Source organism: Syzygium oleosum, unplaced genomic scaffold (genome assembly GCF_021117445.2).
Source record: "Syzygium oleosum isolate NSW1041296 unplaced genomic scaffold, Sole_v2.1 Sole_v2.01, whole genome shotgun sequence".
In the NCBI taxonomy this organism is placed as follows: domain Eukaryota; kingdom Viridiplantae; phylum Streptophyta; class Magnoliopsida; order Myrtales; family Myrtaceae; genus Syzygium; species Syzygium oleosum.
In genome coordinates, this window is record NW_026607485.1 from 10,862,920 (window position 1) to 10,880,514 (window position 17,595).

The window sequence follows — 17,595 nt, forward strand, 5'->3', positions numbered from 1 at the left end:
TCTAAGTCGACAAGTCATTATTTTCGTCACCTTTGGATATGCCTCAGGCAACAAAAGTAATTTTCGTCGCCATAACTATCACTGAAGGTGAAAAACTATTCAATTTGCAATAAAAATAATATCTTTGTTGTCGTTGGTATAATGGTATACGCTATGGAGATAAATTTTTTATTTTTTTAAAACAGGACAAAAATAGTAGCAAACTTTTAATAAGTAGTTAATGTGTGTAGTAATGAATTGTGCTTATAATAGAAATTGACGACACATGCAACATGAGAAAAGTGTCAAAAAAGTCCTAAACCTTTTACATTTGTGCCAATTTAGTCCTAAACCCTTTGTTTATGCCAATTCAGTCATAAACCTTTTAATATAGTGCCAATTTAGTCATTCCGGCTAATTTTGGTTGGATATTGTTGACGTGGGCACCGACCAGCTTACGTGGCACTGCTGGCGCTGACGTAGATAATTTTTAATAATATTTTAATATTTTTTCGAATTATTTATTTATTTTTCTTCATTTTTTTCTTTTTTCTTTTTTCCTTTCTTCTTCTTCTTCCTTTTCAGGTGACCGGTCGGCAATGGCTGGCCATCGGCCATGGCCGTGCTAGCTGGCCTCGCTTGAGCGAGGGTCCCCGTCGCCTGGCCAGGCGAGGGCGAGACCTGGCCCGACGAGGGCTAGCCCCGGTGAGGGCTCCTATCACCGGTTGTCGCCTTCGCCCGGGCGACGCCCGGCGAGGTTGCCCTGGCCTAGGTGAGGGTCGGCCTTGCCAGATCTAACCTTGGCGAGGCCAACCCTCGTCGAGCCTGTTCAGCCACGCCACTCATCGTGCCACCTTCATCGGGTCCATGTTCGCTGGACTTCACGTTGCATAGCCAGTCCAGGCTCCTGTTCGTTGCTTGTTGCGCTATCGTCCCTCTTGCCCAACGCCATTGCATAGCTAGCCCAGTTGCCTTCACCGTTGCTCGTCGCCCAGGCCAGATCTGGTGAGGGGAGCCCTCGCCAGGGCTGGCCCTCGCCAAGCCTCGCCTTCGCCTGGTCGGGCAACGGCAACCCTCGCCTGGCCGGGTGACGGTGACCCTCGCTCAGGCGAGGCCAGCCCGCCTGGCCATGGCCAGTGGCCGGTCACCAGAAAAGGAAGAAGAAGAAGAAGAAGAAGAAGAAAAGAAAGAAAAAAAATCAAATTTTTTTTGAAAAATATTAAAATATTATTAAAAATTGTCAACGTCAGCAACGACGATGCCACATAATCCGATCATCGTTCACGTCAGCAATATCCGGCCAAAATTAGCCAAAATGACTAAATTGACACTATATTAAAAGATTTATGACTGAATTGACAAAAAAAAAAAATTAGGCCTAAATTGATACAAATGTAAAAGGTTTAGGACTTTTTGACACTTTTCCCCATGCAACATTATCAGTGAAATGTAGATGGTTTTGTAGAATTATTGGCTATATTACAAATGTAATTATTAGATACGGTTTAATTAATTATTTTGATATATAATGAAAGCTGGAATAACTATTAATTCGTATAATAGGAAACACTAGTACATTTTTAACCGTTAGAAGTTAGAAAAGCTAGTAATGTTAAGGTTATTTAAAAACTAATACAATCAATTACGTAAACCTTTAATTTATTGATTTGATAAAGTTATCTTCACTGTACTTGCAATTTATTTGCAAGTTGGGATGGATTTCAAACATTTCTTTGCACTTTCTTATGTTTGCGTGTTGTATTATATTAAATTGGGTGGATTTAATATAATTTAATATAATACAACCGACGTGGATGACTATTTTTTTTTGGTAGACTTGAATCACGTTGCCAACCCACCATCCAACCTAACGGTCACGTAAAACATATTAATTATAATGTTTGTAATTAGCTATTACTATTGTTATTATGGTGGTGGCCCCCCAATGGAACTCGAGACACAGGAAACACCGGCGAAAGCATAATGAAAAGACGAAAGTCAACTTTCTACGTTTAAATAATAGGGATGAGTACTAGCTCAGGATAGACGATGGAGTAAGACCGGACCGACCCTCTCCAACTGGTTTTAGTCTAGTTCCAGGATCTACAAAATAGGTTTCATATTTAAAAATTTGGGAACCGATCCTGACAAGATAGGTTCAAGTTTCAGGTTTAGAACCTACTCATCCTAAAACCTGAAACATACCCACTCTGGAATTGCTCGTCCCTAACTTGCACACTATGTGTGCTCGTTCAGCGAAAGTTCTTGTTGGGACAATGCCTATTTGTCCTACAAGACAGAGAGTCGCAATTGCTTCCCTGACCATATGATGTGCTCTGTAGCTTTTGGGAATGTCCAATCAACGCTCCACAATAACATAGCTAAAGATGCCTTAGTTTTTTCATCCTTTGAGGATTGCTTTTGGTCAGATGGGAATTTCTGTTGCTGCTTTAACTTTCATTTTGCTTAACTAAGAGATGAATTAGACACTTCCTAATTGCTTTATAGTTTTGTTTGTTTTGTATCGTACTTCTTACCAGTTTGTTGCTTTATTATTTTATAACTGCTATATGTCTCAGATGTAAACAAGGATATGTTTTACTAAAGCTTGTTCTTTTAAGAAAAAAAAAATGAAACGAAAAAAAGAAATTGGCCAGTTTCCAGATAGACCCAGGAACCAAATAGAACCAACAGGGAAGGTTCCAGGGCTACAGGATAGGTTCTAGGTTCCAAAAATTGAGAATCGGTCTCAACAAGATAGGTTGTAGGTTTGGAACCTACCCACCTTAGAACTCACCCCTATTAAATAATCGAAAGTACGATGTTTCGTAATTGGAAAGATTGAGTGTCACTCACCCCTATTAATTAATCAAAAGTACAATGTTTCGTAATTAGAAAAATTGAGTGTCTTCATAAATACCCGAATAGTGTCATTGTAGTTTCACGTTTCACCCACTTGAGAAGCTAAGTGTTTCATCAAAATTTTGTTTTTGTACAAGCAAAATATAAGAAAAAAAAATAGAAAATGGTTTCATTAACAACAAAATTTTATGCCTGAATTTTTGTCGACGATGAAAAATATTTTTTGATTTATTTTTTTAAACGATATAAGTTATTAGTTTTCAGGAAAACAGTTTTCAAATCGTTGATTGATTTTTCGTAAAACCAACGTACCTTAGGTATCACATCACTAATGTTAACCATGAACCAGATTTTTTGTAGTGCACCGTGATGGGGGCCGCATTCTTGACTTAGATCTATGGTGAGGTCTAGGAACCTTCAACGACAAGCGACAAGGCCGACGAAGGCCGCAACCTCGCTTGTCTTGGCTTGGTGATCGCCAAGACACTCTTTGTGTCTTTGCTCTTGTTGAGCAACGAAGGCATCGGCAGTAGCCCCTCTACATTTGCCTAAGCCAGGCGAGGGAAGCCGGCCCCTAGTTGGTGCCTCGGCAGCGGCGTCTCCATCGCCGGTGCCATAGCTCCCCCCATCACCTTCATCCCCTGCTTTTTTTGACTGAACCCTTTATCTCTTTTTTGCTTTTTCTTGTTTTTCTTCAGATTTTAATCTCTAAAATTTCAAAAAACATTTGTTAGAAGTTTTAATGAGATATATGATTCCACGAGGGATGAGATGTCATCGTCTAATCAAAATGAATGCTACGTCAACATTTTTTTTACCTTATAAAAGAAGGACTAACGTAAAATATATATATGATTTAGCAAAGAAAGTTGACGAGCCTGATTGAACATTTTATAATAGTTCAAGGACTTTTGACGCAATTTACTCTTTGTTCTTCGATGACCGGCCAGAGGTTGAAGATGAAGAAAAAAAAAAGAAAAGAAATAAATAAAATAAATAAAAAAATTCGAAAAAATAAAAAAAATAATATTAAAAAATTATTAGTTCGGGGTAAAATTGTCACAGGTGTACCAGTTTGGGGTATTTCGTGGTAAAAAAAAAATAGTTTAGGGTAAATTTGTCACGTGTTTACCAGTTTGGAGTAAAATTGTCACATGTGTACTAGTTTGGGATTTTTGGTGGGGTAAAATTGTCATATGTGTACCAGTTTGGAGTTTTTGGTGGTAAAAAAAAAAGTTCGGGGTAAAATTATCACACGCATACTAATTTGGGGTTTTTGGTGGTATTAACCCTTAAAAAAAAAACTGCAGCAAGAAAAGGACCGACCAACGACTTTATAAAATTAGTCGACGACACCCACCATTATTCTTGGTTTAGTTCCATATATAATATATATGTAGCAAACATACAAGTTGTGAGAGGTCGACAATCGTGGTGGAAGGTGTTTTCGATATGGATTTGGCTGAAGGAGACGGGGATGCGACCGCCAGCGAGCTCCTCCGAGCTCAAGCCCACATATGGAGCCACATATTTAGCTACATCAACTCAATGTGCCTCAAGTGTGCCGTGGAACTAGGCATACCTGATCTAATCCACAACCACGGCCGACCCATGACCCTCCTCGAGCTCGTCTCCGCGCTCCATGTCCAACCCACCAAAGCTCATTGCGTTTGCCGCCTCATGCGTGTCCTTGTCCACTCTGGCTTCTTCGAACTACAGGATGTCGAAGAAGCGGATCGCCAAACCGGATATGCCCTCACCGGCGCATCCCGACTCCTTGTAAAACACAACCCCTCGACCGCAGCGCCCTTCGTGGTCCCTGCGCTCGAGCCTTACTCCATGAACCCGTGGCAGTATTTGAGCGCATGGTTGGGGGACAGAGAAGATGTTCCATCGACGTTCGAGATGGCGCATGGCATACCGGCGTGGGAGCTCGTGAGGCGCAATCCCAGGGTCGGCGGCTTGTTCCACGAGGCGATGGCGAGCGACTCGAAACTGATAGCGAAGCTGGTGGGGGATACATGTGGGGGAGTGTTCGAGGGGCTGAGCTCGGTGGTCGATGTGGGAGGTGGGTCGGGGACGATAGGTAAGGCCATCACGGACGCGTTCCCGCACTTGAAGTGCACGGTGTTTGATCTGCCGCATGTGGTGGATGGTGTGGTCGGAAGTGAGAGGTTGAAGTTCGTCGGAGGTGACATGTTTGTGGAGATTCCCCCGGCGGATGCAATCTTACTCAAGGTAAGTACCATGCAATCACACTCATTTGTTTAGTGTAATGCTAGTATTGTTTTAGATTGCGTTGGAAATATGAATCGACTCTACTATAGTTAATAATTAGGTGTTAGGTATTTTAAGATTAACTAATAAAGTTAAGATACTAAGTGATGAGACAAAGTCTTGCTTATGTATATCAATTATTGGCCCATATAATTGAATGATTGCTTTTAGTTAGGGGCAGCGTTATTTCCACCCTTATATGATTAAATCCACCCAATTTTTACCAAAAAGACGAAATAACCCTCGATCATTCAATTGCAATTTAAAGTAGTGTCCCCAAATTTATCACTTTTCTTTTTCTTAGTTTTTCTATTTCTATGTAGGATTTAGTTACCAAAAAGAAAAAATTCCCATGTATATTAAAAGGCAATATGTTTTTTTAATTGTTAGATTTTACTACCATAAAAATTAGTTTTGTCAAAAAGAGAAATTTCCATGAAACCTATGGATAAATTGTCAAGTGGAATCTAGAAGTAATTTAACAGAGACAATTTTTTAGCACACTCATTTGTTTATAAATTTTCATTTTTGTTGTGCACATCACTATTAAATCTCGTCTTATCAGTCTTATATATATAAAAGAATTTTCTTTATAAATTTTCTAAAATAAAATCACAATTACATTCTCCAACATAAAACTTTAAATATGAAATTTAATTAAATCACAACATTGCATAAAATAAGAAATTTTTTAAAATGCTAGTGACATCTTATTATTTTGGATTAACAAAAGCTAATATAATCTATAAAGTGTTTCTAAAAGGATATCAAAATGTCTTATTGTGTATAATATTTTTAGTGTATTCCTAGATATTTCTATAATGTCTTACATGCTCTGTGTAAATATATCTCGCTAATTGTAAGGAAAAAGGATAAATTTTTTAATTTTTTAATAAAGAGATTGCTATATATTTTACACAAATGAAGTTAAAAAAAAAAATTCCACCAAGAAAGTGAGCTTTTGAGACATGAGAGACAAAGAATAGATAAGTTATTATAAAAAAAAATTATAAAGAAAAACTTAAGTTTTTTACTATATCAAAGAATTTATCTTTTTTCCTTATTATTAGCAAGATGCTTTTAAATGTAACATGTAGAACGTTATAGGAATATCTATGAATACACTAAAAATAATTTCTTTAATACACTAAAAACCAAAACATATGAAATGCTAATTATGGCAACTAGATCCTAAATAAAAATATCAAAGATAAGAAAAAAAAGGAATGGGACCATCACTTTGCAATTGAATGTTGAGGGTTATTTTGTCTTTTTAATTTAAAAGTGGTAGATGTAGTCAAATAGGGAGTGGAAATAAGGTCGCCCTATAGTTATTCAAATTGTTTGGTATACTAATATATACGCAAGTTGAAGGGACATAGTCAACCTAACTCTCTTTTAATATTACGTGATATATGTACATTATGACACAGCTTGTATAAAGTATACTTAAGGTCGTACTCTACTTTTGCTGACTTTCTGTCCCATAGGTCCTTATCTAAGAAAAAAATTGATGTATTAGAGATATTATAGAACAATTATTTTGAATTCACATTAATTCATAAAAGAACTTTATACTAGGCTCTTAACGTGAAAGATCTGTCACGGACCCTAATTAAACGGATAAACAATTAATTAAAACACGTGTATAGATAAGCAGCGAAGAGAAAAAATTTCTCATGGTGAATAAAGCACTTCCTTTTTGTAAGCTTATAATTAAGGGTTAATATCACGAAAAACCCTAAACTGATACGCTTGTGACAAATTTATCCTAAACAAATTTTTTGACCATAAAAAATTCAAAATTGGTACACCTGTTACAGATTTATCCTAACCTATTTTTTTTACTACAAAAAATCCCAAACTGGTACATTTGTGACAAATTTACCCTCCGTTAAATTGGATTAATATCACGAAAAATTACAAAATGGTACACTTGTGACAGACGGAGGGTAAAACTCCAAACTAGTATACCCATCAACTGCCACGTGTCTTCCAACTCACAAATTTGACAGTAAAATTTAACGGAAACTAACAGAGGGTAAAATTGTTACATGTGTACCAATTTGGGATTTTTCTTGGTCAAAAAATTAGTTTAGAGTAAATTTATCACAAGTGTACCAGTTTGGGGGTTTTCATGGTATTAACCCTATAATTAACTACTATAAATAGCACCGGAATGGAGTGTGAAGGAAATTGTGGAAAAAGATAAAAATTAATAAAAAAAATGAAATAGCAAGTAAGGATTTTGGTCCCTCGTTTCTAATATAATTTCAATTGTCATAAAAGGAAAAAGGTAAGAGATTTACAGATTACTTTGAATTTGAATATTGAAGATTGATTGATTACTTGTCAATTATCTTACTTATCGTAAATTAGGGTTTGTCCATTTATAGTTATCTGTGGTCAGAATATAGCTGTGCGCATTTTCATGGAATATTTTTGCAATATTTTTGAGTTTGAGGTGGCCATTGGATTTGATTAATTAATAGTATAGATGAATACAATTAAATTTGTCTAAATTTCTCCACATTATGAATGTATCTGTGACCAACTCCAACATGGACTATAATTGCATGGGAAATCCACCTGGTAAATCACACGGACCCTACATTTTAGTGCATATCTTGCTGACCTACGTAAGTGAGTGAAAAAGAGACTCTACCAATGGACATTACTTTTGTTTTACATCACCACTCTTGTAAGAACACTACGCTCCAGCTATCTGAACAAAACCTGTGCGAATGCAGTGGATATTGCACGACTGGAGCGATGAAAAATGCATTGAGATTCTGAAGCGAAGCAAAGAAGCGGTGTCGGGTCGAGGCAAGGTTGGGAAAGTGATTGTGATAGAAATAGTAGTAGGGAATCAAACGGAAGATCACAGATCCACCGAAACGCAGCTCTTCTTTGACATGTTGATGATGGTGAACCTCAACGGGAAAGAAAGGAGTGAAAAGGAATGGGAAAAGCTATTTGTTGATGCTGGCTTTAGTGGTTATAAGATAATCTCTCACTTGGGTCTTCGATCCCTGATTGAGATTTATCCTTGATAATTTCTCTGCTTAATTAAGTTGCTTGGCTATTTCTTGTTCTACCCTTGCTATTAATTGATGTGTGATATGGAACATCCTTGTTGCAGATTGTATTGGAAGTTATATTGATGTTATAATTTTAGCACATGTACTTTATTATTGAATAAATAAGTAACACTACCAAATTCGATCTCGCCATCTCTTCCTTCTTCAACTATAACTTTACTTTATTTATAGATTATGCTGTGCTGAAAACTAATTATTTCTAGGTTATACTTTTCCAAATTTATAAGGACGGTCAATCGTACCAACAATCCCAAGTGGAATTAGCTTCAGTGGGTAGCAATGAGCCGTCCGTCTTCCAATCTGAATTCAAATATGAATGATCTTCCATCAAAATTTAGAACACCGATCATCAAAATCCAAGTTCAAATATGAGTGCACTGAAGAGTCGCCTAATTAAAAATTTATCAATAATCAATGAGAAAATATTACAATATCACTGAATTTTAGATTTTTTTTATGAAGTTTTTATCGGATGATTTTTAACTTATAATTACTCGATAAAAATAAGTTCATCGGTGCAGGATTTCTTTTGGAGCTTGCACAAATTCTAAGGAGATGGGATGCGGATTTCAATATGGGTAAAAAGGTGGAAAGGGGTGAATTGCGTCAGCGATGCTGGTGGCATTATCATAAGAATTCCACACTCACGATAATATAATCAGTTTTAAAAATCATAGCTGCTGCTTAGCAAGTCCATCACTGTCGCCCCACCACAGTCTGAACGAGAGTAGAGCCGAGATTATTCTACGCCATGACACGGTCGAATCTACCTTATACCAATCTGTGTTTCCTGAATAGCAGCATATCAGCAGAGAATGAATCAATGCAAGGGGAGCCGATGTTCTTCAGATTTGAAAATTGACGCATAAAGAAGGAGGCCCTATCTCATACGACGATAGGCCCAATTCGGTTATAAGTAGGCCCAGTTACATGGAACGAAGACACTGTTTTCGTTGTCCAGTCCAGTTAGGAGAATGAACTTTTATACTTCTAGTCCAAATTTTCGAATTACTTTTTTCTGCCTTTATGTTATTAGTGTGGTACTTGCACATAATCTTTGTTTTCGACAAAGTCCACAATCTAAAGAACTTATCGATCTTATTAGAAGACAAGAAAATGCATATAATGATTATCTCTCACAATCTCCATATAAATTTTCCCAGTTACTAAGGGAGCATGGTCTAAAGTTTACAAAAAAGTACGATTTGGCTGGGAGCATCGTCAAAATAATAGTAGCCTAAACATGATTCATGTTGACGTTTAATTGTTAATATGATTAGCAGCCCGTGTTACCTCCCTTTTGGTTTCGTAATTGCTTGCGACTGCTTAGTTAATAAACTAGTAATTGATGTAATGAAAGAACTAGACAAAGTTAGGCTCAGAGTTAATTTAATTCTTCATATTTGGACTCGTTAAGGTTAGAATAACAATGAAAAGAGGTTAACAGGGCGAGGTATGCGGAGCAAGAATATGATTGCATCACCCTCTTTAATCTCAGCACAAAAATAAAACATGGAGGTGGGAAAAACAACGATGAACTAGAGCATTCTTGAAAGGTATCAAAAAAGTTCTAAACCTATTGCATTTTTGTCAATTTAATACTAAATCTTTTAATTATGTCAATTGAGTCATAAATATTTTCACGTTTTGTCAATTGAGTCTATTCGGCCAATTATGGTCGGATATCGCTAACGTGGATGCCGCCAGTTTTACGTGATACGATTGACGCTGATGTGGACAATTTTTTTATAATATTTTAATAATTTTCGAATTTGTTTATTTTACTTTTCTTTTCGTTTTTTTTACAACCTTGTTGTTACAAGCGAGGTTGCCGGTCGACCATTGCCGGCCACATGACCTCGCCCAAATCCAAGTGAGGGGCTAGTGGCCCTTGCTTGTGGCCGACGAGGGCATCATGGCCCTCGCCCAGACCAGGTGATAGTCCCTCTTGGGTGGAAAAAGCAGCCTTGCAACATGGGAAGATGCGATGAAGAAGATGAAAAAGTGCCTGGTCTATGAGTGCACGATAAGTTGAGCATAAGTTGTAAGAATCAGAGTATGATAAAAAAAAATTATACTTTTGGATATTGCTTTTTTATTTCTTATTTTTGGTGATCAAAAGTCAACAAGGAATCACACCATCACTCAGGCACCCACAGCCAATACTGACAGCTAGAAACTTCAAAAACTCCATAATTATTCAGAGGTCAAATCAACAAGCTTATAGCAAATTACACTACATCAAACACAAATACTCCGATTAGAGCAAAGCTGCGGATGATAATCTGCAGTTAATCTTTCACTTACATGAGAAGAGGAGCAATTATACTGTGGATATGCGTGCAGAGAGACAGAGAGAGAAATTATATGGGGAGAAAGGCCTGTCGTCTATGGTTGAAAGGGAGGGGAAAAGTAAAAAGAAGATACAAGTTTTCTGTGATATTTAATGGCTGAAAGACTACAGGTGTAAGAATTTAAATGGAGGGGCTAGTCATTTAAAATGCAATTGCAATTAACTCCAGATTATCTAATAAAAGGCAACTTTAAAGAATTTCTTGATACAATTCCTTTAACTTGAGTTTATTCTATGTCTAAAGAGCATAGTTTTACTGAGTAATTAAATAAAATATTCATTGAATTGAATGTAAATGGATGGACTCACTATATAAATGTCTTATTACTTTGTACAATAGATTGTACATTAAATGAATTGTTTGATGAGAATAATATGCTTAGGTATACTTTGGGTGGTAAGTAAAACCTATTTAAACATATTTACAAAGATAAATCACCCCTCGTTATTGTATATGAATCAGATGAGTATATTGTATGAAGTTATCTTTAATCTAAATGAACTAAGATTGCACGATATGCTCCTTTTCACAATTCTTATAAATATTTGAAGAAACACAAATCATAACTACCAAGGAAAAACTCGTGTCGGGAAAAGTTGAAAATTTGGACACATTGATTTGGCTTTGGCATTGGCTCTGGCTCTGGCTTGTGTTGACACCTAAATTTTGGCGTATCATTTAGTCGTAATTTGTATAGAAAATTAGGGATTAAATTTTTAACCCCTAAACAAGAATATTTAGGTTGCATAACATATAGTTTAAATTCATTTTAGATTAATTGCATTTTGCATCGGACCGGCGGTGACGAACGAGCTTAAATTTCATCGAATGGGACTCGGCTCGCTTGGAATGCAAGGGCCGGAAATTACAAGTCAAACGGGCTCGGTTGTTTTAATTTAAGCTTAATTCAGCCCATTATCCTTAATTAATTCAGCCCATTTAAATTAAATTAAAATCTAAGCCCATTAGAACTAGAGAGCCCATCTAATTGACCTAGATTAGTGTTATATATACATCATTATGTCAGGATTTTAGGGAGAACATCCGAGTTTTGTTTTCTCTCATACCCAAGTGGGTTGAAAAGTAGGGGCTCTCATAATTCCCGGAGCAGAATTTTCAGAGAGAACAAGAAACACTCGTGAGTGAGAGAGATTGACGGCTGAAAAAAGAGAAGTTCTGTCCTCCCGCGGTGGTTCCTTCGGTGCTTGGCAACCATCCATCATCGCCGCACCAACGCTTCCGTCGTTCGAGAGATTCGGCCATTGAAGACCCACTGCCAAAGCAATAAAATCTAGTCAACACTAGACATGATCGAGCGGTGGTTTTTGTCTTGAGTGGTCCAAGCTGAGAGTAACAAAGGAGGGGAGATATTCACGAAGAAAAGAAAGGAAGTAGAGGCTGTGAATAAAAAAATCAAGTGAAGACAAAGTGGTGTTGCTGCTTTGCTGTTCGCTGGTCCAATTTCTCGTTGCAGCTCTCGCCGTGCCGGTCTCTGTTTCCTACAGCGTTCTCAACATTCCACGAGCGTCCTTGAAGCTTTCCGCTGGTCTGGTTCGTTGGTGATCGTCCCGGTGTGTCAAGTGATCTCACTCAAACGGCAAGCTGAGTTATCTGAAGCTCTCGCTGGCCGCATTGTGAGCACCTCACCAATACCGCGACACCGAGAAGTCTCCATCGACGGTCCTTGCCGTGGCACTATACCTCTAGCCAAGGCGCCATTGTCCTTGTCACCGCAGCCGATTGAGCCCCTCATTGACGGTCCTAGCTGAACCGCCATTGCGAACTCGTCGAATCACTGTGAGCCATTGTCACTGTCGTGAGAACCGTGTCCGCCATCGATCACCCACCATCGGTCACCGTCCCGTGATCCGCAAACTCGATCCGGCATCAAGCTCGAATTTGGAAGTTATCCGTAAATTAGGTAAGAAACTTTATCCGATATCGTTTCAAATATTTAAATTCCTAATTCGAGTGATTTTGTTGTCTTTAGTTGGTTAGTAGATATATTTGAATGATGCATGGCATATTCGCAAGATTCCAAAAAATACACTAAGTTAGGAAATTCCTAACTTAACAACGTGTTGGGACGACTATCCGATCTCAACCATGAGATACGATACTCGGTGGCACGGAAAATCTTTATCCTATCCATAACTATTTGGATACGATAATAGATTTTATTTTGTTCCCAAATTCAAACGAATTGCCTTCCATCAATATCCATAACCACATGGATATGATCGTCGGTTTATATCGTTTCCTTAATTCAAAGATAATAAAAAAATCTTGCGGATCGCGTGGATTGGTTTTGATCGTGGTGATTATCTATCTATTTGATTTATTTCCTTTAAAAAGAAAATTCCAAAAACAAGATTAGTTAGGATTTGAATTGATTTTATTAGAAGATAATGATGCATGTTTAGGATAGGTTTAGAATAACTTTCTTTGAATAAGCCGATAGGATAACTTTTTAATTTAAATTAGGAATTAGAGTAATTTATTTCCTTGTTTGATTTAGATATTATCCTGATCTCGATGGTTCATTTTAGGGTAATTCTTGATTTCGAATTTTCATAAAAATACCAAAAAGAAGCCACTTTAGGATAGATTAAATTATCTTTTTTTTTAGAATAGATTGCATGTTAATTTAGGCATTTTTTTAATTCCGAATTTCATTGAAAAAATACCAAAAATAAATCATTTGTCCGTCATTAATTAGGTCACGTCGATGCATGACATATAGTTTGCATGTTAGGCTGCATTAATCGCATGTTAATTTTTGCACGTCATTACATATAGGTTGGCTTTCATTTAAATAAGTGAAAATCCTAAAAAATATTGAGTGAACTGCTTGTTAATTAGAAATCATATTAGGATTGTTGATGTGATTTTCTAGCTAACAATGCAGATGCTTACGTTGCTTCGAGGTAAGTAATTCTCCCAATCTTGCAATTTATTTAATGTTTTGATTATTGGGTGTTACTTTGGTGGTTTGCGCACCCGCATGAACATCTCACATGTTAGTGATTAGGCAATAAAATAGATCCAGACTGCATGCATAAACATTTTTGAAAAGAAAAGGTACCGAAAGGGCGTTAGACTAGATCTAGCGTAATCAAGTCCCCGAGCTTAGAATCTCTGGTTCGTAGGAATAAAACATATCTCTCTATGTTTTATTTAGGTTTCTAATCAACCTACCATAAATTGATTAGTGGCGGCTCCAAGCATGAAAACTTTTGTATGTTAAAAATTTAAACCCTAAGTTGCGAATTGGTAGGGCTTGGGAGGGCCCGAGTTAGGCTTAGTCTTAACAATCTATTAGCCTGAGAAAATTTTAATGGTCAAAATTTAGGCATCATTTAGTCTTTGAATGCAACCTCTTCGAGCTCACCTTCAAAGAGGGGCAGCTGTTGACACCTAAATTTTGGCGATCCATTTAGGTACATATTGCATAGGAAAATTAGGAGTCGATCCCGACACCTAGCAAAAATATTCGTTAAATTGCATATAGATATTAGGAGCATTTCATTAATAGGCCCATATAGTTTGGATATTTATCGGACCGGCGGTGGATGGAATCGAGTGAACGGCTCTGAACTTAATGAAATTGGACTAAGTTCGCGTTCAAAAAAATTTTGGCCAAGCCCATGAACATTATAAGAGCAGAAATTTCCATTGGAAAATGTCGAGTTGAAAAATATTAGTTTGGTTATTATCGTGATTTAAATTGAACAAATTGATTTGATAATATCATATATTGCAATATCTTCTTTGAATCAAAGTAGGAAATAATTGCAAGCAAAAAAAAACCCTACACTTTACCTATAAATATTCATTAAGGGTTCACAAAGAAGAGGCTAGACACCACTTACAAACACACGGCCACATCGGGGACCACAATTTAGAGAGACATACACAGAGGGCTTCGGAGAATTCACGACAACAAGATCGCTTCGTAAAAAGGCACACGATAGAAAAGCAAGAGGGGGAGAGAGAGAAAGGAGCATCGCGGCTGAGTCCCTTCGCGGCTGAGTCTCTTCACGGCCGTCACCCCGCCGAGCTTCACCCTACGCGACGACGGTCCTGCTGCTGCCCGTCGTTGCTGCTTCACGTCTCCACCTGTTGCTCTTGCTGTGACGAGCCTTGCTGAATCACGAAGCAGTAGCCCCGCATCTAACTCTGCCGACGTCTTTGTCCACGGCGTCGCTGGTCTTTCGCTGCACTTGTCGTTTAGCAATACTCCAACGGATCCTGACATTCCCGCTTGGCATCCAACAACGTTTCAACAGCAGAGGCTCCTCCAGACTTGCACCGTTTGAAACCTGTCCTCGCTGCAGCTTGTTCAATCTTTAATTTTGCCAAGGCCACTCACGAATAGCAAATTCCCAGCAAACTTTCAACGGACTCAAGCTTGACCAGACGAAAGCCCACAAATCTATACTGAACTTCCGATCCCAGCAAGCCTTAGACGATTCTCCAGCGTTGTTCCTTGATTCTGTCGTTGCTGTTAAGCAAAACCAAGAGCACTCTTCTGCCGAGTCAAGTACATTGCTGAGGAGTCCTCACTGCGACACCGATGCCGATGAGCTGCTCGTGATCCACCGAGAGACAGCTGCTCGTGATCCACCGCGCCCACCGTCGGTCCCGATCCGCAATCCCGGTGATTCAAATTTGGGAATTATCTACAAATTAGGTAACTACGGACCGATCACGATCGCCCATTCGTACACGGTCGAGAGCCAGAATGGCCGATTAAACCGACTTGCAAGAGCGTGTTGTTGGTATGGAAGACCAGATGAAGCAACTTGTCATCGCGATGCAACAAATGTCCGCTGAGATCAAAGCTCTTCGGTCGATCCCTGTTCCGGCATCCCTCGAAACATCAGTCCCAAAGCAGAAAGTTAGAAAAAGTGTCGATGTTGACGGAGATGACGATATTCCTGATTTAGAAGATGACCCCGTCCAGATTATCGACAACAAAGACAAACCTGACCAACGAGTCAACAAGCTTGAAGAAAGAGTGAAGCAGCTGGAAGGTTCGCAGGATTCACCTTCGATCGATCTGTCCCTGTACTCACAGATCAAAATCCCAAAGAAGTTCAAAATGCCAGATTTTGACAAGTACAATGGCACCACATGTCCAAAAGCCCACCTGCAGCTCTATCACGTACGGATGACTTCGTATGTTGACAACGAACTCCCGATGATCCATGCCTTTCAAGCAAGTTTGACGGGTCCTGCTTTGAACCGGTATCTCATGAAGAAGATAAATGGCCTCAAAACTTGGAAAGAAGCCGGTGAAGCATTCTTAAAGCGATGCAGATTCATAACGGACATCATTCCTACCCGTGATGATCTCGAACGTGCTCAAATGAAAAAGACTGAGTCCTTCAAAGACTATGCTATCAGATGGATGAATTTAGCTGCTCAAGTTGTCCCAGAACCCATAGACAGTGAGTTGAAGAGGATGTTCGTAAAAACTCTCCCGTTCGAATACCGTAATCGGATAGTTGCCATTCCGGCTGACAACTTCAACCAACTCATCCCCATAGGCGAACAGATTGAGATAGGGCTGAAAGATGGATGGTTTGTCGAGCTGTCCTCCTCGACCAGAAGATTTGGTGCGAGAAAAGAGAAAGAACCGGCAGCTGAAGTGAATGTGGCTTATAACCAACCGAGCCGGCGGAATACTAACTCCGCCCCAGCAATCCAAGTAGCGGAAGCTCAGCAACAAAACTCGGGTCGTCAACCTTTTCAAAGGAGGAACAACAAGAGGCAATTCACCTCCCTCCCCGGGTCGTTGTCTCAAGTATTGGCAGTACTTCAGAAGAAAGGCTTGCTTACTACTGAACTAAAGCGGCCCAATCCTGAGCGGTTCTATAACTTCGACCCGTCAAAGAAATGTGATTATCACATGGGTGAGCTGGGACACTCAACCGATGATTGCTATGTCCTCAAGCACCAAATCCAGAACCTCCTGGACACGAGGGCTTTCTCATTCCAACCCGCTAAGCCGAATGTTCAGAATAACCCACTCCCCGATCACGCGGGCAATGTGAATGCCATTTTTAGCTTCGATGCTGGTCGAATTAAGAACGTCAAGGTGTATACTACGGACGTCTATGGCGAGTTGGTGAAAGCCGGTTATTACCCGAGTAACGAGACCTTCCCCTGGCTGTCATGAGAGAAAGAATCTCAAGGATGGTAGAAGCTGGGATGATTGTTTATGTTGACCACACTGGCATTGTTTCCACTATTTCTGAAGTGGTTAGTAATTGGGAAGAAGAGTTTGCTACATTGAACACTGGGAAGGACAAGTTCGACCCTTTGCTTGAAGACATGCCTCCGCTCGAAGACGCGTCCGATGATGAAGAGATCGTAGTAAGCACACCTACACGCCTACAGCTGATGAAGGGATAGTGATCGAGATACCTCAACCACATGAGTACAATGATAATAAGGTGGTCCCTTGGTCTTACAGCCTCGATGTCGACTTGGTTACCAGATCTGGGCGTACCTATAGCCAAGCTAATGCCCGACCTGCAAAACCTGTTACTGATGAAGAAGCCAAAGAGTTTCTAGCTGTGATTAAAGCTAGCGAATACAACATAGTTGAACAATTGCGCAAGATGCCCGCGCAAATCTCTCTCCTTGAACTACTCCAGACATCTGTCAAGCACCAGAAGGCCCTAGTGAAGGTGTTAAGTGAAGTCCACGTGCCAGAAACGATCGATCATGATAAATTGAAGGAATTTGTCGGTTCTATACTCCTCAAGGACCTCATAGCCTTTTCAGATGAAGAGTTTCCTCTGGAAGGGAGGGGGCATACCAAGGCACTTTATATTTCTGTCAAATATAAGGCCTCGCACGTAGCCCGGGTACTCATTGATAACGGATCAGCCTTGAATATCTGTCCTTTGGCGACTTTACACCGCCTCAAGATAGACCCTTCTAGGATAAATTCTGCAAAGACCTTTGTGCGAGCCTTTGATGGAACGAAGAAAGAAGTAATGGGAGAAATC

At 39.1% G+C, this 17,595-nt stretch overlaps 1 protein-coding gene across 1 annotated transcript; it reads left to right on the forward strand.

Annotated features, from left to right (window-relative positions):
* Positions 1–4,235: 4,235 nt before the first annotated feature.
* LOC115692609 (trans-resveratrol di-O-methyltransferase-like) lies at positions 4,236–8,272 on the forward strand. The gene is made up of 2 exons (XM_030619517.2): positions 4,236–5,079; positions 7,869–8,272. The coding sequence occupies exons 1-2, from the start codon at positions 4,294–4,296 to the stop codon at positions 8,169–8,171; spliced, it is 1,089 nt and encodes a 362-aa protein (XP_030475377.1). The 5' UTR covers positions 4,236–4,293; the 3' UTR covers positions 8,172–8,272.
* The last annotated feature ends 9,323 nt before the right edge of the window (positions 8,273–17,595 follow it).